General features: G+C 45.5%; 2 protein-coding genes across 3 annotated transcripts; one reads left to right on the top strand and one right to left on the bottom strand.

Moving 5' to 3' along the window:
* Nucleotides 1–953: 953 nt before the first annotated feature.
* Nucleotides 954–19,991, bottom strand: LOC139445717 (protein rolling stone-like). Of its 2 annotated transcripts, none has more exons than XM_071226921.1 (5): nucleotides 19,860–19,991; nucleotides 11,416–11,524; nucleotides 3,785–4,016; nucleotides 1,703–1,819; nucleotides 954–1,416 (listed from the first exon to the last, which is right to left on the bottom strand). In XM_071226921.1, exons 2-5 carry the CDS (start codon nucleotides 11,503–11,505, stop codon nucleotides 977–979), a joined length of 879 nt encoding a protein of 292 aa, XP_071083022.1. In that variant the 5' UTR covers nucleotides 11,506–11,524; nucleotides 19,860–19,991; the 3' UTR covers nucleotides 954–976. The 2 variants fall into 2 exon arrangements, with proteins under 2 accessions (XP_071083022.1, XP_071083023.1); XM_071226922.1 differs by lacking the exon at nucleotides 19,860–19,991 and adding an exon at nucleotides 11,628–11,730.
* A 6-nt stretch (nucleotides 19,992–19,997) lies between these two features.
* Nucleotides 19,998–24,837, top strand: LOC139445364 (serine/threonine-protein kinase phg2-like). Its single transcript, XM_071226499.1, has 2 exons — nucleotides 19,998–20,046; nucleotides 23,588–24,837. Exons 1-2 carry the CDS (start codon nucleotides 19,998–20,000, stop codon nucleotides 24,835–24,837), a joined length of 1,299 nt encoding a protein of 432 aa, XP_071082600.1.
* The last annotated feature ends 1,176 nt before the right edge of the window (nucleotides 24,838–26,013 follow it).

Genomic DNA, 26,013 nt, shown 5'->3' with positions numbered 1-26,013 from the left:
AACATCCGAGTTCCACCAACACAATTGGGAGAAACAGTGAAGCTGCTTCCCCTGGGTGTTTCCGGTCGTATTGCTGATAACAAATTGCTAAAATACGACACTCACTCACTTATTAGTATGTGTGTGTGTGCGCGTGTGTCTGTTTGCGTGCGTGTGTGTGTCTGTTTGCGTGCGTGCGTAAGCGTGTGTGTGCGTGCGTGTCTGCGTGTGTGTGCGTGTGTAAAAGTGTCCTGTAAGTAATGAGTCTGGACCAGACAATCCAGTGATTTATATTGTGGCCAACTATTCACGTCCCCGCCCTTCCAGTACCTCATTGGGCCGGTCGAGTAGCCTAGTGGCTGAAGCGTTCACTCGTCACACCGAAGACGTGCCAGGTTCGATTCCCGACATAAGTATAATGTGTGAAGCCCATTGCTGGAATATTGCTAAAAGCGGCGTAAAACCATACTCACTCACTCACGTACCTGATGATGTCGCAGTGTCGTATAAATTGTGGATCGGGTGGTAACGTTCTGTGACGTGTGGCTGAGGTGTGTCATCGTACCCCAACGACGTTTGTCATCAGAGTGTGTGCAGAGTTGCGTCCCTTGGGCACGCCAGAAACCTATGATCCTGGTCCGCGCCAATTATGGTTCTAGGTTTGTCAGCAACATACCCGTGCTTGTTGGTTTCACCGAAGTAGTAAATGTCTGAGACCTGCATCACTTCGAGCCTTCCTCACACAATCAGCTCACACTCACTCACCCACTCACTCACTCACTCGTGTGCCTGGGTTGGTTATTTAAAGGCCGCCGTAAGTTAGCTGTAATGTTGCTGTATGCGCCCTAAAACAACATACAAAAACAACTTTCGTATCTTTCGATGTACCTAGTCTGCAGGATATTTTATCTCATGTATTGCGTCGCTCACGCTATTAAGATTAAAGAACATCTCAAACAGAAACTCAACATTTTATTAAACCCTATACCCAAATATCTTACAAGTTATTTGTTTTGTGAGTACTCCCGTATTCACTTGATGACTTCATCTTGGCTGCAGCTGGTTCTTTCTCTGCTGTGGGAGTTCCACATCGACATGCGTGCACTATACCTCTACGTGCTAGATGTATGAAGAATATCAATATATGAGCGAAGATCACACCAAACACTACAGCTAGACCTATAGCTTCAGCCTTCACTGGGCTTTTTCGCCAGTCTATCGGTGGGTAGATGTAAGGCTTGTCTGTATCGTCGGTGGCGCCAAGGGCGACGTAAACGGTGTTGAAGATGCCGTAGATGACGGTGAAGACTAAAGGTTGCCAGAAGTGGAACAAGCGTATCGGCATGGCCGTAACACAGAGGTTGCAGATGACGTAGATGGAGTTCATGCCGTGGCCGAGGAAGGGCAGAACCCGAGGTCCTGACAAACCTTTTGTTGCTGAAACAAATAAGCATCACTGTTGTTAGCAGGGAAACAGCAACATGATTAATGAAGTAGTGATATATTTTGCCAGGCTTGCTGACTTGGTTGATGCATGTCACCGTATTACAATTGCGTGGATCGATGCTCATGATGTCAATCACTGGATTGTCTAGTCCAGACGCGATTATCAACAGACCGCCGTCATACAGCTGAGATATTGCTGAGTGTGGCGTTTAACAACAAACAAAATGTGCCGAACTCAACCACAAACCTCACAATCACCACTAAAACTTTCACTTACGGTCGAACGTGCCGAAACCCCAGTAACCCACGGTCACCATCACAGACACGGAGTTAGAGATGTTAGACAGCACCCACACCAACTTCAGGTACCATGGTAACGACTCCTCTTCCTTTTCTGAAACGTGACCAAAATAAGTCTTTAATTCCCGAGAAAACTTGGTGGTGCGTCGCATTATAACTCTCCCCACCTCGGCTACAACTGACTAGTTAAATGAAGCGGACCGTCATTATCCCTAAATCGAGAACTGTAAAATAAACTTGGATTGTTGGCCCCTTGAAAATAATAAATCATGATACTGTTTTTATAAAAAAAGATTAATTGGTTGATAAATCTTGTCAATACAGTTACACGTTTTGAGACGGTTCTGAAGATTGTCTTTGCCAGCGACCATATACATTATCTAATTATATCTAGCACTAAGATAGAATATCAAACATCATGAACATCTACAAGTGGCAAGGGAAATGAAACTCATTTACTTCATCTGTCTCTCCAAGACTTTACGTACTATTGCATACCGTTTAGCGCCGGCTCGCGGAAGATAAAGTGCGTGTTCTTCACAGTAATATCGCTATAATCTAGGCTCTTATTGATGCTGTATCTATGCTTCTGTGCTCATTTGATCACATAGACTAACATCTAGTCTCTGAAATGAACATATACAGTATAGTCTATAGGAAAGAAACAGTTGTTAAATTATACTTATAGAATATAATAAACAAGGAGCCCAGATACCTCTTCGTCTGACACTGCAGTATTCTAGACTTGCCAAACATTTTAGACTTGCATGGGCTGTATTGGATATATTGGTTGCAGGGTCTGTTTGACAGACTAACGATCACACCGCGAATGTTTAGAGCTCTGGTCGCGGTACAGAAAGCGGTTAGTCTGAAGAGTAATGCAGCCATAATCTAATCTCTTATTGATGCTGTATTCTCTATGTTCCATGCTCACATTCGAGTAGTTGCGAATACAGACGTAAATACCACGCCTTCACACGACCACAATGCGAATATTTAGCGTAATGGTCGCGGTACAGAAAGCGTTATTTCCTCAAAGTAATATAGCATATTAAGGCGACCACGCCTTCACACGACTACAATGCGAATATTTAGCGTAATGGTCGCGGTAGAGAAAGCGTTATTTCCTCAAAGTAATATAGCATATTAAGGCGACCACGCCTTCACACGACTACACCGCGAATATTTAGCGTAATGGTCGCGGTAGAGAAAGCGTTATTTCCTCAAAGTAATATAGCATATTAAGGCGACCACGCCTTCACACGACCACAATGCGAAAATTAAGCGTAATGGTCGCGGTAGAGAAAGCGTTATTTCCTCAAAGTAATATAGCATATTAAGGCGACCACGCCTTCACACGACTACACCGCGAATATTTAGCGTAATGGTCGCGGTAGAGAAAGCGTTATTTCCTCAAAGTAATATAGCATATTAAGGCGACCACGCCTTCACACGACCACAATGCGAATATTTAGCGTAATGGTCGCGGTACAGAAAGCGTTATTTCCTCAAAGTAATATAGCCTCTTAAGGCGACCACGCCTTCACACGACCACAATGCGAATATTTAGCGTAATGGTCGCGGTAGAGAAAGCGTTATTTCCTCAAAGTAATATAGCATATTAAGGCGACCACGCCTTCACACGACCACAATGCGAATATTTAGCGTAATGGTCGCGGTAGAGAAAGCGTTATTTCCTCAAAGTAATATAGCCTCTTAAGGCGACCACGCCTTCACACGACTACACCGCGAATATTTAGCGTAATGGTCGCGGTAGAGAAAGCGTTATTTCCTCAAAGTAATATAGCCTATAACGGCGACTATGCTTGTCTTCAAGGAGACTACAGGGATCAGGTGGTCAGGCTCGCTGACTTGGTTGATGCATGTTATCGTATCCCAATTGCGTAGACCGATGATCATGATGTCAATCACTGGATTGTCTGATTATTTACGGACCGCCGTCATCTGGCTGGAATATTGCTGCGTGCAGCATTAAACAACAGACAAACAAACAAACAAGATAATCTAGGCGCCTGTTCATCCTTATGCTCGTCCTTACCTTCGAGGAGTTGCGGGTAGCCCCACTGAACGAACACAGTGGTAAAGAAATCCACAATGGCCCCTAATGTGAGAACCATGAAGTTCCAGTTCGTGAGGAAGATCAGCCACTTCCATCTGTTATCTGGGGAGCTGGCGTAGTACTTCTCCAGGAGACCGCTTGATATGATAGCCGCGATGTGGTAGAGCATCCATGTAAACCTCCAGACCGCGTACAGCTTTGGGCTGCCACACTGCAATAAAACAATAAAACAGCCTACAGTAAAACACTTCAGCGACAATGGTCACAACACACAAAACTATAAAACGTCCAAATAATTAGGGACCGACTACTTAGAAGAAATTGTCAGCCACCAAAATTACATTGTTGCAATATTCATATTCATAGTTATGATTAAAACAATATCTCAAATAAAATATCTAACCTCAAGACAAAATATTTTCTGATATGTAAATCATCCCAATCCCAATATTACATTATAAAAATGTTTGTTAATTTTCATTTCTAATTATCAAATAATGAAAAACAATAATTACTAATTTGTGGTGGATATTTATATCGTTTTAAATTTACACACAACCATTGTTTTTATTTGCCAAATAGAAGTTACTTGAGGTGAATGAAATGTTTCCCAAATTTTGTAAAAAATATTTTTTGACACTGAAAGACTTACTGAAAAGTTTCCAGTTACAAGTTTGATTTTTTTGTTAGCTCACCCTACTCCAAATACGATCTACTGTCATGACTCTACATTATATATGTGTGTGTGTGTGTGTGTGTGTGTGTGTGTGTGTGTGCAGTGTTCAACATGGGAAGACTTCTGTCACATTGCAGAAGGTTTAGAAGACAATGTCCTTACAAGCTTGGTTTGACAATACTGGCTGGCTCATTGAAAGACAAATATGTATGGCAGATTAACAGGGAATACTCAGATATGTGCAAAGGTATGTACCATAATGGTATTGACAATGACACACACGTTACCTGACGTCAAGGAGCACCTGAAACCTACTGACAACTGGGCCGGAGAACCACTATCAGTAGTAGTAGTAGTAGTACAGAGCAGCGGGGAACCTTTAGGGTGTTGACAAAACTAGGGTGTTCACAAAACTACAGTGTTCCAGGGAATCCACATGTGTGGGTTTTTAGTGAATACTAGTATCTCAGGGACGAGTGCGAGTCCTTGCCATGAAAGGAAGGTTTCTTGGAGGTAAAACATGGAACTGTCCACACTGTGCCAGGTGCAGTAAGAATCGAGTATATTCCGCAGATATCATATCTTAACTAAGCCTCACGCCTAAAACACAGCACAGTCAACACAAGCTGATAACCTCAGGAAACGGCCAATACAGACATTTGGAATATTTTGTCAAGCAATAAAAACGGATGTTTAGAGAAGGGGAATATTTCCATTATTCGCGCATCTGAGAGTGAAGATATCCATTATATTTGACAGAAGGCAATACTTTGTTGATACACGAGGATAACCAGTCAAGACTTTCTACCGAAACAGATTCCATTGGGCGTGAAGGGCAAATAGCTGTGGAAATGATTAGGAATGGACCACTGAAAATCAGTGATGACACCAGGTGTTCGCGAAAAGGATCAGCATGCTCTGCCCTACCTGTAGCACCCGTCAGTCATACAATTTACATACAAAATGGTGGAATTTATTGCCTGACGCCGCACCGCAGTATTCTAACCATGCGACGACAGCCAGTTAACAAACCACACAATGATAAAACATACTGGAGGTACGTTGAATGTAGGTCGCCAGATAAAACCTAGAGATATGCGGGACTGCCTCCGTGGTCTGGTGGAAGAGCGTACGCCCGGAGAGCGGAAGGTCCGGGGTTCGATCTCCGGCATCGTCATACCAAAAGACGTTAAAAGATGGTACTTGTTGTTACCCTGTCTGGCGCTCGGCATGAAGGAGATAAAACAAGTACTGGTCGGCTCGGAGACAAGAGCTGTGTCTGAGTACAAAAGACACTAAAGGAGGTACTTGTTACCCTGCCTGGGGCTCCGCATTAAGGGGATAAAACAAGGAATGGTCAGTAATACTGTGGCTGAGCGGGGTGTTCTTGTTAAACTTCGGCATGGTATCTCAGTGAGCTAGCACTATAAAACCGGCATTAGTCTGAACTTTGTGCAATCCGACACACACACACGTGTATGCACGATTCTATATAAGTACAATAATCTTGATCGCGAAGTTGAACTGCATACTACCCTTCTCAGTCTCTGATATTCCAGCACCGCAAATTACATGGGACATTAAGTGAGGACAGTTTATCTACAAGAATTAACCAAACATATCTAAACGTTTATCATTGTATTCCAGCTATCACTGAAATAAATAATTACAATTTAATATAGAAAGACACTGTAAAAGTATTGATATTATTTCTAAACTTAAAATATTCATAATCAATATATATCATAATAACTATTGACCACATCAGCTTTACAATGGGCGGAAATACGTCAACCCAAGTCTACAGCCTCGTATATAGCAGTGTAGTCAAGCAGCAGTGAATTGTTTCAGAGGCATTACTTAGACGTTGACGGATGACAAGGTAAACACAAATTATGAATAAAACAATTTCTTTAATACTATGAAGTCTTGCTTGACAACGGTATAAGGATCTATACCAGAACGTCGCCTTTACAGCATTAAAGAAGTGGTTGTCCATAGATTGTGTCTACTTTGTCAGCACTGTCGTTGATAGAAATAATTTTTCAGGTACAGTTCAATATCGCAATATGTCATAAAAATATTGACATTATTTTTTTAACGTAAAACATTGATAATTAGAATCTGTTATACTATTGGTCGCTTTTTACATCTACGTGATACTAAAGTCAATAAACACCAACAAAAATGACAGAAATTCAGTTTGAATTAAACTATAGACTATATATTTTAATTATATTTCTTCTAAACATAACACATTCATAATTAACATATATAGTGATCACTTTCAACTGTGATCAGTTGTAAATTGATTCCTATTGTGGACATGTAGTTCCCATACATCTGAATACCTTGCAGCTAAAGCATGCATCGGACAGGGACTCGGGAGTGTGTGCAGTCACTGAACCGAACACAAAGAAGCATTAAATATTAATCAATATTTATAATAGTTGTAAACAATATGGTTAGTACATTCCCAGGTGAAATTTGACAGCTGCATTGGTATAACACTAAGTATAGAATAACCAGACATCAGAGAAAGCATATAATTTAGCCGACAACTATAGTGGGACCCCGTTATTCCGGAGCCCCGTCCATCGGGACGACTAATAACCCGTGAAGATACGGAGTAGAATAGGTCTTCAGCAACCCATGCTTGCCGTAAAAGGCGACTGTGTTGTCGTAAGAGGGGTAACGGGATCGGGTGGTCAAGCTCGCAGACTTGGTTGATGCATGTCATGCGTATCCCAATTGCGTAGATCGATGCTCATGATGTCAATCACTGGATTCGTTTATTAACAGACCGCGGTTATATGGCTTGCATCGTGAGGGTTTGGTGCCGACAAGAAACATGATCGCGGAAAATCTGGGAACCGTACCCGTAGCCATAGGTTCCTGGCCCGTTAAAGGGACGCAACTCTACACAGAAACTAGCAGTATCTAGACGAATGGGCCACGCTGGTAGTGTATGATTACACACAAAACTAAACATGTAGATAAATATGACACATAGTTTGCCACATTAAACATTCCCTGAACGTGTTCGCAGGTCACAGATCACAGGTCACACAAGTCGGGCGACGACGCATTGGTGGCTGAGAGTAGGTGGATGGGTGAAGACCGTGTCCGGGGGCTTCTAGGTAGTCGGTCCTGCCCCTCACTGACGCACATGTAAAATGTTTCCCTAGGCAAATGACTTTGTCCGAAATACGCCTCTGTTCACCCAGAAGTAACCCGTTATTCTTGTGCCTCAGAGGCAATTTAAGGTGGGTTGTATACGCCTCAAGGAGCTGAGAATAATAGCGAATGTACACCGATCCACTGAACTGGATAGTAACATATATTCTACATGAATTTGGAAAGTACTCGATTTTGATTGTTCAGTCAGAGGTATCAAATCACAATAAGCCCTCACAGATTAAAACAGACGATTTGACGGCAACATCTCCGCGTAAGCTGATATGTTTAGAATAGTCCTTCTTTTACAGTCATTGTCGGTTGGCGTATTTAAATAATTGTATGTACAATTATAGGTTACAAAATGCAAAGCTGCTGTAACAACAATATTTAAAGGGTGTCTCGCAATAGATTTCGTGCAAAAAATACGATAGAAATCTACAACGAGAACGTATTTGTGGACAACAGAGAGCTTGCTATTTGACGGTTTACGATATACTACTGTGACGTCATATCTTTTGCATCACATTGAGCGATATGACATCATAGAGGCGACACGCGGTGTAGGACGAAATCTTTGCAAAGCTTGCTTATTTTTCTTCAAGGAAGCCCACCTCATGTTAGCTTACGACGTTGCCGTGATACATGCTGTCAGTGCCTGTCATACGTCCGCGTGAAGTATTACGATGTAAACAATCTGCTTGACCATATATAGAGTGCCATATTTTGTTTAAAGGCTGTTGTTGGTGATTCCATAAATTCTGATCTGATCGACAACCCACTCAAAACACTGGACTCTCCCCATGTCACTTCACTCAATATAATTGCTAACACCAAAGAGTTCGCGTTTGATCTAGAATGGAGATACACGTTCTGTGTTTTCAATGTGGAGCAAGGTTACCTGTAGATTTAACCGCGCCAAATTTAACATTTGAAACGGCTGAGCAACTATCCAAGTTGGATGTCAGGCGCTATATGAAAGTATTAGCTCAGTTTATTCACTTCTATAAAATAGTTACGCGATAAATCGCAAAGAACAATGAAGAACGAAGCGTTCTTTATTTCACGATAAAACATTGTTCTATCATGACGTCATTTCTGGAGATTCGAACATGCAATTTGATGGCGTGGTAAATGGGAACCGGAAGTGCCGCCATCTTGGAAAGGACGCCATAGTGACGGGGTTTACTACTACAGTAGCATATGGCATTGAAATAAATGAAGGGAAAATGTAATTATATAAATATCACACATTGCCTTTTCCCTTAAAGAGTTATATGATCAGGCTGGATACCCAGTAACTCTCTATATGTCCCTCCTCTTCACCCCTCACTTTGAAGTCGTGTAAAATTCAAAATACATCACGCACACAGATACACTTCACAGTTTTGAATAATGTGGGAAATTCCCTGTTCTGTGATATCATCCACCGGCCAAGCAAAAGTACTGAAAATGACCTCTGAAAGTTAGGTACATCGGTAATGTCGCCATATTTTACACATGACTAAATCACCACTCTCAGCGTTATTTAAGGCATGTTTTAAAAATCTAAATATCGAATATGAAATAAATTCAAAAATAACATTACTGATCAGGGGTATTTGTCTTTTATGAAATCACCAATGATCATTCCAAAACGTCGCCGATAACCCTAGAATCGTTTAGAATGTTTTGGAAAATACGCAAACACGAACGCTGAAGTGAACTTTCCGCCATATTGGATAGTGTTTACAATATGACGTTTCCGCATACCGGTAATGAGACGCCTGTAACATCACGTATATTTCAAACTCAACTGCGATATATACATCCGTGAATTCCTCATACATTTTTTTAATCAAATGACAAATGGTGTGTGGAGGACAACGCAACTTCTGTTGTGTGTTATAGCATGTGTTTTCAAGTGCAAATCGAAATTAGCATCACATCTAAATCAACAGGCAAGACTGAAGTGCAAGCTGTTTTTTTTGCGACAGATGTCGTTGATTATGTGCGCCGTGTATGTCCAGTCATGCAGTATACTTCCCCTCCTTTGTAAACCAAATGACTGATGCTTCGCTCCATCCTAATGCATTCATAGGATCTGAGCAATTTAAATAATAAAGAAGAACTAATTATACTGTATGGTAAATGACTCCACGATCCTACTATTGTGCAAGCATACATTACTTACTAATACGTTTTGTTGTGGAAACATATAACTGCCTGGAAGCCATGCTACATACATATCCCCTGGCAGCCATGTTGGCAACAATGGAGATGTTTTGCGACTGTGGTAAATAGTTCAACGGATACCATGTCAATAGTGTTGTTTGTTTGTTGTTAAACGCCGCACTCAGCAATATTTCTGCTATATGACCGCGGTCTGTAAATAATCGAGTCTGGACCAGATAATCCAGTGACTGACATCATGAGCAATGATCGATGCATTTGGGATACGATGACATGCACCAACCAAGTCAGCGAGCCTGACCACCCGACCCCGTCAGTCGCCTCTAACGACAAATCATAGTCGCCTTATACGGCAAGCATGATCTGCTTAAGATCTATTCTTCCCCGGATCTTCACGGGTCATGTCAATATTGAAAAGTGGCCCTACACCACAACAGCTTGCTGTGTAGTATTTGTTGGGCGACGAGGTTGCCTTGCGGTTTATGCGTTCGTCCGTCACGCCGAAGGTCCATGTTCGAATCCCCAGATGATATAGCCGTGATATTGCGGAGTACTACTAAAAGCGGCGTAAAACCAAAATGGCTATCTTTTTACACTGAATATTGAATATTTGAGAACACACGAGACAGTGTTTCGGGGAATTCGGGTACAGTGTATTTGGGTATTGGTAGATTAACATAGAGCATTAGAATTTTTTGATCGTTTCTCATGATCCACCCGTACCGAGTGCTGCCCTGCCCATAGTCCCTGTCTGACAGAGGCACCCAGGCCAACATGACTACACCCGTCTCCACATACCTCACCCACAGGGGGCGTTGCCAAGACAAAAGACATCACGTGATGTATTAGCATCACGGTCACCTTCCTACATGTGTAACCTAACGGAAAACTATAAAAAAACCTAAAAAAATACTAATATGTCAAATATTTTAAAGACCTTCATACGACATTCGGGCCTATATAAAGCTGTCAAAACGTTGTATGGTAGACATGTGGGGGACATTTCCCAGTTTGACGACATCAGTGTCAAAAATGATGTCCGATGCAATTATCTACATGTATAATGACGTATTCCATATGTTCCCGTATTTTATTCAGGTGAACAATTAACTTGCCTTTGCATGTGTTTGTGACAGGTGCCACAGGTGGGACAGGATGCACTCACCTTTTCGCGAACACTTGGTGTCATCACCATTTAATAGTGATTCATAAACACATACTCATGATATAGTCGGAATCGCACAATGGATATATTTGTAATAATAATGGAAAGTGTTCTTGTCCCTTTATATAATTGTACCATATACTAGTTATATTATTTTAATAAACATATAAAAAACAGAAAATAGTATTAGCTGTTTAATAACTTGTTCTCGTGGCCAGCCAAACTTTCACCTGAAACCGCCACTCATGAACATTTTAAGTTTATTCGATAAAAGAGACATGTTATTTGATAAGTGAAGCCCGATGTGCTCTAGACTCCCTTCATCACACATCATGCTAATCACAGGCTCGTCAAGCAGGGAGAGAGTACGCCCTGTTTAGACAGAACCAGTTATACCTTAACCAGCAAGTAACGCCTTACCTCAAACCGTACAAACCGACCCGGATACTTGTGGTCAAGAAGAAAACTCGTCGAACTAAACTCCTCCGCAAACATCTCCTTTATTCCCATCGTTTTTGTAAGGCTTCATCTGAAATATAAGAACACTGTGTGAGGTGAAGTGACCACCGCAATCGGTCATACCTGTTCCGTAAAAACCAACTGTAGGTATCGCTACCAGACCTGTGACGCACCATGCACTGGAGCTCTATTGATTGTCGCTGTTCTCTTTAGCCTCATTCAACACTTGCAGCTCCGGCAGTTTAGTACTTGTACATATGTCACTGTTTAACGACCTATATGCGGAGTCGATGCTGGATTGCCATCGTTCAGCCGAGCCCTAATAATACAAGGCGGATGTAATTGTGGAAGTTTCTATTCACGAGAGCGGGGTAATTGAAAACTGATCTGACGCGGACCCAGAGTGGAATAGTTCAATCGATTTCCATCAATGGAGTCAGGCCTAACAGTACAACTATCAACACCCTGTTGCCAATTATTAAATGTGACTCTCTACTTGCTTTGTGTATGGCCTCCTGTTTCTCTTGCTCTGTTTTCTCTTGTCATTTTTTCTTTTCAATCCATGTCCTTTCTTTCTTTATATACGGAGCTATAACTGCTAAGACTATCATTAATCCATCAAGTCATTGTGGCTTCTTTAGACTCCTCCACTGAATAGGGGCGTTTGGGTAAGTTAGTTGTTCAAGCGTTTGTTCGTCACGCTGAAAGCCCGGGTTTGAATCCGCACATGGGTACTATATGTGAACCCATCTCAGTGACCAGCCGTTATATTGCTGGAGGCTGCGTCAAGCAGGACTTCCTCACTCACCGATTAAATGATTACCTGAATATGACTCGCATGCATACTAACATTATGTATCGTTGCGTGTAGATAAAACTTTTGTTTGTTTGTGTTTGCCTATGGTTCGTTTTTCCTATTTGGCATATAAACCTGTCTGATAAGGTTTCCATTCGCTGAGAAGCATGTCCATCCATTGTCCCTCATCCGTCCAATTCCCCTCCTAGCCACACATCCACGGACCCAGCGACTGTACATGTATTGCCATCCACCCATTCATCCATCATTCCATTCATTATCGCGTCTACCATTCCACCCACCCTCAACCCACGCGGAACTTATCCACCCTCAACCCACGCGGAACTTACCCACCCTCAACCCACGCGGAACTTACCCACCCATTACCCAGCCACCTACCAATGTCGATCTGTCCATCTATCCATCCACAAATATATCTATCATCAACCTATACATCTAATCATCCACCCAGCTAAACATCCACCCATATATCTAACCATCCTTCCCGCTAACCATCCATACATCCATATATCTGTCATCCACCCATCTATCAATCCACCCTTTCATATATCCATCAACCCTTATACCTATCCATCCTCCCATATATCTATGCATCCGCCCAGCTTTTCATCCACCCATATATATATCCATCCGCCCATATATCTATCCATCCGCCCATATATCTATCCATCCGCCCATATATCTATCAATTCACTGTGGCATGTCCAAGGGGGCATGGGTGGCCCAGTCGTCTAAGGCGCCGCAATTCGCTGTGCAGAGTTGCGTCCCTTGGGCACGCCAGAAACCTATGATTGTGGGTTCGAATCCAGGTTCGCCCCGATTATGTTTCTAGGTTTGTCAGCACCATACCCATGCACGTGGGTTTCACCGAAGTGGTAAATGTCTGAGGCCTGCATCACTTCAGGCTTTCCTCCCACATTTAGCTGACGCGCCGCGACAAACTGGTATACTGTTAAAAGCGGCGTTAAACCCAACTCACTCACTCCAGACTTGCCGGCCTTATGTATTTATTAAGACAGTTACCAAGCTGTCCGAGGCGGGCGTTCGTGCCTTTGAAATCATGGCGTCTGGTCACAGGAATGAGCAATCCTTGAAAAGTTTCTTAACCACATTGTACGCCTGTGGCTCAGCGTCCGGCATGTAGCAATAGACTGCATCCACACAAGGAAGATAGTTGTCTTAATATAGTTCAATCTGTCATCATTCAACCATTGTATTAACATCAATTATCCACATGTATATACCCCCTATCTGACATATCTGTACACCACCTGCTTGGTAACGTTGTCAGCATCTACACCAAAAAGTCCCATTCATTGTAATACAGTTCTATCCATAGAGCTGTATCTCTTCCTGTCTCCATATGTCCTTTGTCCATTACACCAATGTTTGTAACAGGCTTTGCTGTAAATGTGACATCAAGGACATGATATAATACGTTGCTATGCAACACTTGTGTATATGATCATCTAACGCGGAGTCAATATATCGATTTTTGTACAGCATGCATTTAATTCAGTTTCTTTTTATAGTGATAGATATTATTACCTTAGTCATCGTGAATGTGGTTCCGGAACGGTACCAGAATATATCAGTATATGCCTCAAGCTGTATACGTGCTACAGTGTGTGTCAAACGGGACATTCATCAGTATTGGTTAGCTGTTACTGGACTCTATCGACTTCAATTGCGCTCCTCTGCAAAGCACAACACAACATTTTTTTCGGTTGTCGCTGGTTGAATAGTTCTGTCAATAACTGACGGAGGACTTTGTGAGGGTGTGTGTGGGTGTGGGTAGTATAATGTGGTTAGGGGTAGGGTTTGGCTTGTGTGGTGGGGTTGATGTGTGTGGTTGGGGTTGGGACAGCATCATTAGTTCTTGCTGCGGATAAACAAAGATCTGAAGACATCCCATCACAGGTGACGTCAGAGAGGACTTTCGCGAACTTTCATCGACCAACGGTAGGAGTGTTGATGTGCAGGGTGGGACTGTTGATGTCTGGTGGGTGTGGGGGTAATGTGCGGTGGGGGTTAGGGAGGGGGAGGTGATTTATAATGGGGAGGTGATTGGCGATGGGGGTGGAGGAGGAGCGGATGTGTGGTGCGGGTGGGGTGATGTGTTGTGGGGTTGGGATGGGTAATGTGTGGTGGGGGTCAGGATGGTCGGGATGGTGGGGTTGTGAGTGTGTGTGTGTGTGTTTATTCGGGGGGGGGGGGGGGGGGTGATGTGTGGTGGGGCTGGGGTAATATGTGGTGATGTGTGTGGTGGGGGTGGTGATGTGTGTGGTGGGGGTAGTGATGTGTGTGGTGGGGGTGGCGATGGGTGGTGGGGGTGGTGATGTGTGTGGTGGGGGTGGTGATGTGTGTGGTGTGGGTGGTGATGTGTTTGGTGGGGGTAGTGATGTGTGTGGTGGGGGTAGTGATGTGTTTGGTGGGGGTGATGTGTGTTGTGGGGGGAATGATGTGTGTGGTGGGTGTGGTGATGGGTGTGGTGATGTGTTTGGTGGGGGTGGTGGTGATGTGTGTTGTGGGGGGGGTGATGTGTGGTGGGGCTGGGGTAATATGTGGTGATGTGTGTGGTGGGGGTGGTGATGTGTGTGGTGGGGGTAGTGATGTGTGTGGTGGGGGTGGCGATGGGTGGTGGGGGTGGTGATGTGTGTGGTGGGGGTGGTGATGTGTGTGGTGTGGGTGGTGATGTGTTTGGTGGGGGTAGTGATGTGTGTGGTGGGGGTAGTGATGTGTTTGGTGGGGGTGATGTGTGTGGTGGGGGGAATGATGTGTGTGGTGGGTGTGGTGATGGGTGTGGTGATGTGTTTGGTGGGGGTGGTGGTGATGTGTGTTGTGGGGGTGGTGATGTGTGTGGTGGGGGTGGAGATGTGGGGGTTGTGGGGGTTGTGATGTGTGTGTTGCGGGGGTGATGTGTGTGGTGGGGGTGATGTGTGTGGTAGGGGTGGTGATGTGTGTGGTAGGGGTTAGTGGTGTTTGTGGTGGGGGTTAGTGATGTGTGTGGTGGGGGGGGGGGGTGATGTGTGTGGTGGTGGTGGGGGGTGATGTGTGTGGTTGGGGGGTGGTGATGTGTGTGGTGTGTGTGTGTGTGGAGGGGGGTGATTTGTGTGGTGGGGTTGATGTGTGTGGTGGGGGTGGTGATGTGTGTGTTGTGGGGGTTGTGATGTGTGTGGTGGGGGTGGTGATGTGTGTGGTGGGGGTGGTAATGTGTGTGGTGGTGGTGGTGGTGGGGGGGGGGGGGGTGATGTGTGTGGTGGGGGGGGGTGATGTGTGTGGTTGGGGTGGTGGTGGTGGGGGGTGATGTGTGTGGTGGTGGGGGGGGGGTGATGTGTGTGGTGGGGTGGGGGTGGTGATGTGTGTGGTGGGGCTGGTGATGTGTGTGGTTGGGGTGGTGGTGGTGGGGGGTGATGTGTGTGGTGGTGGGGGGGAGTGATGTGTGTGGTGGGGGTAGTGATGTGTGTGGTGGGGCTGGTGATGTGTGTGGTGGGGGTGGTGATGTGTGTGGTGGGGGTAGTGATGTGTGTGGTGGGGGTGATGTGTGTGGTGGGGGTGATGTGTGTGGTGGGGGTGATGTGTGTGGTGGGGGTGGTGATGTGTGTGGTGGTGGTGGTGGGTGGGGGGTGGGGTGATGATGTGTGTGGTGGGGGAGGGATGTTTGTGGTTAGGGTTAGGCAATTCCAGAAACCTGGGACATTTGGAAAGTAGGATTAAAAACATTCGTTGGCCCATCATTTATAAGGGCACTACAGGGTCGGACTCCCGTCAGCTGACGTCGTCAACAGCTGATAAGGAAGACTGACACTATCAGCTCAGTATGTCGCAGAGCCACAGCTGTCCTGTATGTGTGGGCGTCCTGCATGTGTGGGCGTCCTGCATATGTTGGCGTCCTGCATGTGTGGGCGTCCTACTTGTGTGGGCGTCCTGCATGTGTGGGTGTCCTGCATGTGTGGGCGTCCTACTTGTGTGGGTGTCCTGCATGTGTGGGCGTCCTGCATGTGTGGGCGTCCTGCATGTGTGGGCGTCCTGCATGTGTGGGCGTCCTGCATGTGTGGGCGTCCTGCATGTGTGGGTGTCCTGCATGTGTGGGCGTCCTGCATGTGTGGGTGTCCTGCATGTGTGGGTGTCCTGCATATGTTGGTGTCCTGCATATGTTGGCGTCCTGCATATGTTGGCGTCCTACTTGTGTGGGCGTCCTGCTTGTGTGGGCGTCCTGCATGTGTGGGCGTCCTGCATGTGTGGGCGTCCTGCATGTGTGGGCGTCCTGCATGTGTGGGTGTCCTGCATGTGTGGGTGTCCTGCATATGTTGGCGTCCTGCATGTGTGGGCGTCCTGAATGTGTGGGCGTCCTGCATGTGTGGGCGTCCTGCATGTGTGGGCGTCCTGTATGTGTGGGCGTCCTGCATGTGTGGGCGTCCTGCATGTGTGGGTGTCCTGCATGTGTGGGTGTCCTGCATATGTTGGCGTCCTGCTTGTGTGGGCGTCCTGAATGTGTGGGCGTCCTGCATGTGTGGGCGTCCTGCATGTGTGGGCGTCCTGTATGTGTGGGCGTCCTGCATGTGTGGGTGTCCTGCATGTGTGGGCGTCCTGCATGTGTGGGTGTCCTGCATGTGTGGGTGTCCTGCATATGTTGGCGTCCTGCATATGTTGGCGTCCTGCATGTGTGGGCGTCCTACTTGTGTGGGCGTCCTGCATGTGTGGGTGTCCTGCATGTGTGGGCGTCCTACTTGTGTGGGCGTCCTGCATGTGTGGGCGTCCTGCATGTGTGGGCGTCCTGCATGTGTGGGCGTCCTGCATGTGTGGGCGTCCTGTATGTGTGGGCGTCCTGCATGTGTGGGTGTCCTGCATGTGTGGGCGTCCTGCATGTGTGGGTGTCCTGCATGTGTGGGTGTCCTGCATATGTTGGTGTCCTGCATATGTTGGCGTCCTGCATATGTTGGCGTCCTACTTGTGTGGGCGTCCTGCTTGTGTGGGCGTCCTGCATGTGTGGGCGTCCTGCATGTGTGGGCGTCCTGCATGTGTGGGCGTCCTGCATGTGTGGGTGTCCTGCATGTGTGGGCGTCCTGCATGTGTGGGCGTCCTGCATGTGTGGGCGTCCTGCATGTGTGGTTGTCCTGCATGTGTGGGCGGTCTGCATGTGTGGTTGTCCTGCATGTTTGGGTGTCCTGCATGTGTGGGCGTCCTGCATGTGTGGATGTCCTGCATGTTTGGGCGTCCTGCATGTGTGGGTGTCCTGCATGTGTGGGCGTCCTGCATGTGTGGGCGTCCCTTTGGACGTCACGTATGCTCCCTCTGTTTCTTTACTCAGATAAATCGTGATGTGTCGAATTAGCAAAATCAATTTGGCCAAGAAGTTTAACTTGAGATTCCGATATATCAGCGAAAAGATACAAGTGAAACAGCCCAAACTACTTCAGATTTTGACTTACAATGTCTGCATAAAGTTTAAGAACGACAAACGACTCTCTTTACTACTATGACTGCCCAGTAGTCAGCTGTCCCTTTCTGTCCAGCAATATTCCAGCAGCCCCAGCCCTTGGTGTCTACATGTCACAACCTTTGAAGCGCAAGCGAGCATCTTCTTTCCACGAAGTTTTCAAAGAGCTATTCTGACTTGTACCAAATGTTCCCGTGTGTGTTAGTGTACACAGTTGACTTTCCTTTGCATGTGTTTGTGAGGGACAGGACACCCGGTATCATCACTTTTTGATATAGTCGGACCCGTACAAAGGACTTTCATCTTAGCAGATACTCCAAGTGATTATAGAAAGTGCTTTTGTCGCATTTATATAAACAATACAAAATAATTATACCGTTGCTATGAGTTGTAGTGATAAAATATGTCAGTTTCCTCAGTATAATGGAAAAAGGGTTTCTCGCTTATTTCGATGTTTAATAGTTTGGTAAAACCCACGAGCATGGATTTGGTTCTGACAACGATCCATATTCGAACCCATGATCATAGGATGCAGGTACACCTAAGGGACCCAACCCTTCACAGCAGAGACGACTTGGCCACCCGTGCGCCCCTTTCTCTAGACGCGTGGGTGCAGACTCATTGATTAACACATTATCACTTGCAGGGGCAATCCTACTGTGGGCGTCCTTATTTGTTTTTCTTTATTTGTTGTTTCACGCCGAAGAAAGCAATATAACAGCCATACGACGGCGGTGTGTAATTAATCGAGCCTGGACCAGACAATGCAGTGATTGACATCATGAGCATCGATCTGGATACGATGACATGCATAAACCTAGTCAGCGAACCTGACCACCCGATCCCGTTAGTCGCCTTTTACGACAAGCATAGTCCTCTTTTACGGCAAGCATGGGTTGCTGAAGACCTATTCTACCCCGGATCTTCACGGGGGACAAGCATGGGTTGCTGAAGACCTACTCTACCCCGGATCTTCAAGTTTCCCTACCATTTACTGCTGTGATGATCGTGAATGTTGCAGGTCTATGACGCGTCCTCATCCATGTGAAGATACCGATGTAAGTGTGGCAAATTGTTTAAATAAAAGATTATCTCTAAAACCTGTATCGGAATTGACTATCACAGTCTAGAAGTACTCGTTGCCTCCTTCCTGATATCGTGTTGATAACAAGTATCCCATAATGAGATGAAATTTAGATTTTGAATCTTTTCTGAACCTTATTATATATAAATAAGAATCAAAATGTCCTTGAAATGTGGCCAAGGTGCAGAGAACTTCCAATATTGCTGTGAATGTGAAGAGGCGGGTGTAGAGATCGATACAAAATGCGTCGTCAGGTGGTTTGAGTGAAATATGGTGCATGACGATACTTTACTTAACAAATATTACACAGCGGATTTTGAGAACGGAATACACTTGCATGTTGCTGCCATACAGCCGTGAGCCAGGCCGACCTTTACTTACACCTTCTAACTACACAGTCACCCGGCCATATTACCATCACGACACCAGTGCCACAAGTACTAGCCTTGCTCCAAGGCTGTACTGAAAGAAAGGCTCATTGGTGTGCAGTAATTCTATCCTCCTAATAGGCAAGTCTAGATACGTGAACAGTACAGTCTATTATGGGGACAACTTGTTATTATTATTTACAAAATCTAGGAATTATTATATAAACTAATAATTATTGCCTTAGAGACTTGTGCTAGTCCACAGTGCCACTCCTTCAGAGTGATAAGGCGGGACAATTGGTGAGATAATTCCTAGTAAGCCACTTCATGATAGATTTGTACCTTTTATGGTTTCCACATTCCTTCCCGTCTGCTTGTGGCACGGTGGTTATAATGAACGGTCACGTGGTGAGAGTAAATTGATTGTGGTGTCTACGTATGAATGTAGGCAGTATGCAAAAGTAAAATCAAATTAGTATTTAGTTCCCAGTCAAGAAGATTCCCACCCATTAATGTACACACACGTATGATCTAAGAAACGCGTCCAACAAGTACAATTCCGAGTTCTCAATGATATCGCCATACCAAACTACAATAGCTGTTCATATTTTCAACATTGACAATAACGACAATTAAATGTTTCTCGACGAGTTAAATGTATTTATCGCGCAGTGTTAGATATAATAATCTACTTACATTAATTCACGTGAATAGCCCCATCTGCCGCCACCTTGTAGCGGGGTTACAGGTGAAAACAGTTCGTATGTCAACGACTCCCAAGTGATCAACTGTCACTTGATATCTGGCTGTGTTTGGTGCAACTCTCTCCGACAGATGGCGGATAATGCACTGAGCAGTGGGCGGGCCATCCAGTGGCTGCCGAGTACACGTGACGCACTAGTCCCTGAGATAATGAAGTGTCACCAAGCCATGATGGGTACTTCGAACCAATCCAAGCATTTCTGCTGCCGACAGGACCCGAGGACCAGTTATCATTGTGGGCCCTTATTGTGTATTTAAACAGTAATGATCACGTATTGTCTTCAGATAACACCCGTTTTTGTGCAGGTGAATCGATCAAAATCATGTGCACAGCACTATAGTGGCAAAAAGCGTTTTTCACGTGCAACTGGTCACGTGCCCATAATACTGCACGTGTTTTCAGCCATACTTGTTAGCAGTCATTAACAAAAAAAGAAAAACACAAGAAAACAAAAGTCTTTACGGCCATTTGTCATGCCACGCCTTTCAAATGTGCAACGTGAACGTGCCATCGGCATGTTGCAGACGGGAACGTCCGTAGCTGAAGTAGCAAGGACGATGGGTTGTAGTCGACGGACTGTTTATGATTTACAGACGCGTCTACAGCAAACGGGTACCACCGCTGATCGCCCTCGGCCAGGTCGACCACGTGTGACGTCACATGCAGAGGATCGTCAGATTGACCTACGTCACCTCCGTAACCTATTTTTGACGGCTACATCAACCAGAAATGAACTGTTTGGGGGTAGACTGAGTGCGCAAACTGTTCGAAACCGTCTGAGAACTGCTCACATTCAAGCACGACGGCCATACTGCGGGCCGATTCTGACTCAATTACACAGACTTCAACGTCAATTGTGGGCACAGCGACACTTACGATGAACAATGATAGACCCCACACAGCAATTTTGACAAGGAATTTCCTTCAGAATGCGGGAGTCAACGTTATGGACTGGCCGTCAAGGTCTCCCGACCTCAATCCCAGCGAACACGTCTGGGACGCTCTTGACAGAAGTCTGCGCACACAGAATTTGCAAGATCTTGGCACCATTTTGCAGCAACAATGGCGTCGTCTTCCCAATCATGTGTTCACAAGCATCACAAGGTCCATGCGGAGGCTTTGTGTGGCAGTTGTCAACGCACATGGTGGCCATACACGCTACTGAACTTGTGTGCCATCAGATTCTCGTGCTTGGGACTTATGATTTAAACTGTTGATGTTATTACCGAATACCGTAGGTGCTTGGAACAAATTATGGTTACCACCGTTAATTAAAATCCTTCTTTGGACATTAATGATTAACAATTACCTTCTCTGATACATTTGTCCGTTGTATATCATATGTGGGATTACTTTTAAAAATGTGAAGATTTTAATTTGACTCAGTATATATATGCCATATACTAGTTTATAGGTTGATGGTGTTGCAAGGAAGGTTTATGGTGTTGCAGTGGAGGTTGATGGTGTTGCACAGGAGGTTGATACTGTTGTTTTGAAGGTTGATGGTGTTGCATGTGATGTTGATGTTGGTGTAGGGGAGGTTGATGCTGTTGCAGTGTAGTGTAATGATGTTGTCGTGAGGTTGATACTGTTGCAGGTGAGGTTGATGCTGAAATATATCCCTTTCTGTAGACCAATAGCGTTTACGTTTTGCCTTGGTCGTCTCGCTTTCTTAACATGTCCCCAACTGAACACCTTGGGACCACCTCTCGTTTTTCTTGGGAAAGGTGGTCCTAGTGTCTTCAACTGGGCACATGTTAAGAAAGCGAGATGGCCAAGGCAAAACGCTAACGCAGTGGTCTGCAGAAAGTGGTCGGCGTTACATGCTGCTTGTATATATACTAGCCACATAAAGAAACTGTGCACGGAGAAAATATGTTCTGGATTGAAATACAACACAGCAAGAACAAAATGATGCAGACGCTGTAGCAGCTGAATGATCGGACCATAAGAAAATGTCAACGGGACCTGAACAGCATCTGTTACGATGACGTCAGAAGATCACAATGGAGTAGGGGGACAAACGACAAAGTCACAAAGTCAATAACGGGTATGACCACCCTGTGCGTGAATCACAGCAGTGCATCGGCGACGCATGGAGTCCACCAAATGGGCATGGAAGGCCTGGGGAATGGCCTGCCATATCCTCCTCAAATCCTGTGCCAAGTCACGGACGTTATCTGGAGGATGTGGAAGACGACGCAGACGGCGCTCCATTTCATCCGACACATGCTCTATTGGGGAGAGATCTGGAGAAACTGCAGGCCATGGCAGTAACATGACATTGTTATGGTGAAGGAAATCCATTGCGACCCTAGCCGTGTGAGGACGAGCGTTGTCCTGTTGAAATGTCAATCCCGGGCCATGACGTTGCAGGAAAGGAATGACCACAGGCCTCAGAATCTGATCTCTGTAGCCAACACCGGTGAGATTGCCCTGAACAACCACCAAAGGGGTTCGGTGCCGTGCTGTTATCCCACCCCAAATCATCACAGAGCCACCTCCAAAACGATTCCTCTCCACAATACAGTTGCGTGCATAACGTTCTCCCAAACGCCGGGAAATGTTGAACCTCGATTCATCTGTAAAGACAACATTTCTCCACCATATTCGAGGTTGGCGAACATGATTTCGACACCATCTTAGACGGTTGACGCGATGACGGTGTGTCAGGATGGGACGTATGGCAGGGCGTCGTGATCGAATCCCGTATCCCGTACTGACGTAAACGATTCCTGACAGTGTTGGAATGGATACGGCGCAGTCCAGGAATAGTCTGGGACTTCGTTACTGCCGTTTGGAACCTGTGTCGGAGATGTGTAGCTCGAATCCATCTGTCCTGTCTTGGCGTCGTTACTCGGGGACGTCCTGAACGTTGGTGGTCGGCAACGTCATTTGTGTTCTGATAACGCCTCACCAATGCCGATATCGTGTTACGATGGCATTGGAAATGTTTTGCCACCTGTTGTTGCCTCATTCCCGCTCGGATCATTCCAATGGCTTCATGGCGCTGTGCAGCTGTCAATCTTGGCATGATTTGCTTGTGATATGCTTGTGTCTGCGCCTGAGAAGTTTTGAATTTTTGAATGACCACAGATCATGCTTTCCAAAGTGACAGCGAATTTTGAGTTGCACATGCTGTGTACAGCTGCACAGGATGCACGTGCAGTAACACATTGCACGCCCATAGGCCCCCATCAATGACGTCATATCGCATGGCACGTGCATGAGCGTTTGAATGTCTCCAATAATTGCTGTGTTCAAACCTATATTTCATATATGGACGGTGTGCCCTTATAATCTATATTTTCTCCGTGCACAGTTTCTTAATGTGGCTAGAATATATATCAGAATCAACCTCCCCTGCAAAGTTATCAACCTCTCCTGCAACAACATCAACCTCCCCTGCAAAAACATCAACCACTCCTGTAATAATATCAACCACCCCTGCAACAGCATTAACCTGCAACAACATCAAACTCCACTGCAACAACGTCAACTACCCCTGCAACATTATCAACCTCCCCTGCAACAACATCAAACACCCCTGTAACAACATCAACCACCCCTGCAACAGCATCAAACATCTCTGTAACAACATCAACCACCCCTGCAACAACATCAAACATCTATGTAACAACATCAACCACCCCTGCAACAGCATCAAACATCTCTGTAACAACATCAACCACCCCTGCAACAGCATCAAACATCTCTGTAACAACATCAACCACCCCTGCAACAGCATCAAACATCTCTGTAACAACATCAACCACCCCTGCAACAGCATCAACCTGCTACAACATCAAACATCTCTGTAACAACATCAACCACCCCTGCAACAGCATCAAACATCTCTGTAACAACATCAACCACCCCTGCAACAGCATCAAACACCCCTGTAATTACATCAACCACCCCTGCAACAGCATCAAACATCTCTGTAACAACATCAACCACCCCTGCAACAGCATCAAACATCTCTGTAACAACATCAACCACCCCTGCAACAGCATCAAACATCTCTGTAACAACATCAACCACCCCTGCAACAGCATTAACCTCCCCTGCAACAACATCAACCACCTCTGCAACAGTATCATCTACCCTGCAACACCATCAACCTCCCCTGCAACAGTATCATCTACCCTGCAACATTATCAACCCCCTGCAACAGTATCATCTATCCTGCAACACCATCAACCTCCCTGCAACACCATCAACCTCTCCTGCAACAGTATCAACCCCCTGCAACAGTATCATCTATCCTGCAACAGTATCAACCCCCTGCAACAGTATCATCTACCCTGCAACAGTATCAACCCCCTGCAAGTATCATCTACCCTGCAACAGTATCAACCCCCTGCAACAGTATCATCTACCCTGCAACAGTATCAACCCCCTGCAACACCATCAACCTCCCTGCAACAGTATCAACCCCCTGCAACACCATCAACCTCTCCTGCAACAGTATCAACCCCCTGCAACACCATCAACCTCTCCTGCAACAATATCAACCCCCTGCAACAGTATCATCTACCCTGCAACAGTATCAACCCCCTGCAACAGTATCATCTACCCTGCAACAGTATCAACCCCCTGCAAGTATCATCTACCCTGCAACAGTATCAACCCCCTGCAACAGTATCATCTACCCTGCAACAGTATCAACCCCCTGCAACAGTATCATCTACCCTGCAACAGTATCAACCCCCTGCAACAGTATCATCTACCCTGCAACAGTATCAACCCCCTGCAACAGTATCATCTACCCTGCAACAGTATCAACCCCCTGCAACACCATCAACCTCCCTGCAACACCGTCAACCTCCCTGCAGCAACGCCCTCAGTGACAGCGAGCAAAAAGAGAAACTTTGCCGACTCCGCCAGACAAAACACATGATATGCTGACATGATTTATGGAATGAGGTTAAGGTGGAGCATGGCGCTTTAGTCGGGGTATATGCGCGGGACGTGTTGACCACAATTCAGTGGGGCGTTACACAGTACAAAACGTCAGTCACACATCACCGCTTCTTGACAAATGTCATGCCGCAGTGCTTACGACCTTGAGCTTCGCTCTTCGCAAGTCACTTATAGGGACAACTTGTTCTATTACATAAAAATTATGATTTAAACTCCATGTAATAATGTTTGACTTAGAGACCTGTGCAAGTCTATTGCAAGTAATCTCAACGAAGGGCACGGTTTTTTTAACTGTTGTTGTAATAAATAGAACTAGAGGAAACTCCGTGCTGTGCATGTTAGGTGCACCACCAATAAACAGAATCAATATTAAGCAATCAATACATCTGCGTACCATCGACACCAAATAGACGCCGCATGTACATCATTCGGAATGCTCCACGCTCACACTGACCTAGCTTGACCTGAAGTTCTATTCTTCTTCACTGCCTTAGACACTGTCATCTCAGACATTTCTCCATCACACGAAACAAAAGGCAGCGGCAAGTATAAGTGTGACATCATCTGTCATGTATGGCCAATGCGAGAATCTGATGTAACACCAGAACTTAGATCTGAGTAATATATACTTGCTGTCGCTTTAATCATCGTGACAACATGTACAATGTGTGACATAAGTCCAGACTTGATTCCCTCCCCATGTACAATGTGTGACACAAGTCCAGACTTGATTCCCTCCCCATGTACAATGTGTGACATAAGTCCAGACTTGATTCCCACCCCATGTACAATGTGTGACATAAGTCCAGACTTGATTCCCTCCCCATGTACAATGTGTAACAGAAGTCCAGACTTGATTCCGACCCCCTGTACAATGTGTAACAGAAGTCCAGACTTGATTCCGACCCCCTGTACAATGTGTAACAGAAGTCCAGACTTGATTCCCACCCCATGTACAATGTGTGACACAAGTCCAGACTTGATTCCCACCCCATGTACAATGTGTGACACAAGTCCAGACTTGATTCCCACCCCATGTACAATGTGTGACACAAGTCCAGACTTGATTCCCACCCCATGTACAAAGAGTGACATAAGTCCAGACTTGATTCCGACCCCCTGTACAATGTGTGACACAAGTCCAGACTTGATTCCCTCCCC

The sequence above is a fragment of the Haliotis cracherodii genome, unplaced genomic scaffold (genome assembly GCF_022045235.1).
Source record: "Haliotis cracherodii isolate W230 unplaced genomic scaffold, xgHalCrac1.p SCAF_6, whole genome shotgun sequence".
Classification (NCBI taxonomy): Eukaryota; Metazoa; Mollusca; class Gastropoda; order Lepetellida; family Haliotidae; genus Haliotis; species Haliotis cracherodii.
The sequence above is the reverse complement of the archived record's forward strand: the minus strand, read 5'-3'. Positions and strand labels throughout refer to the sequence as shown.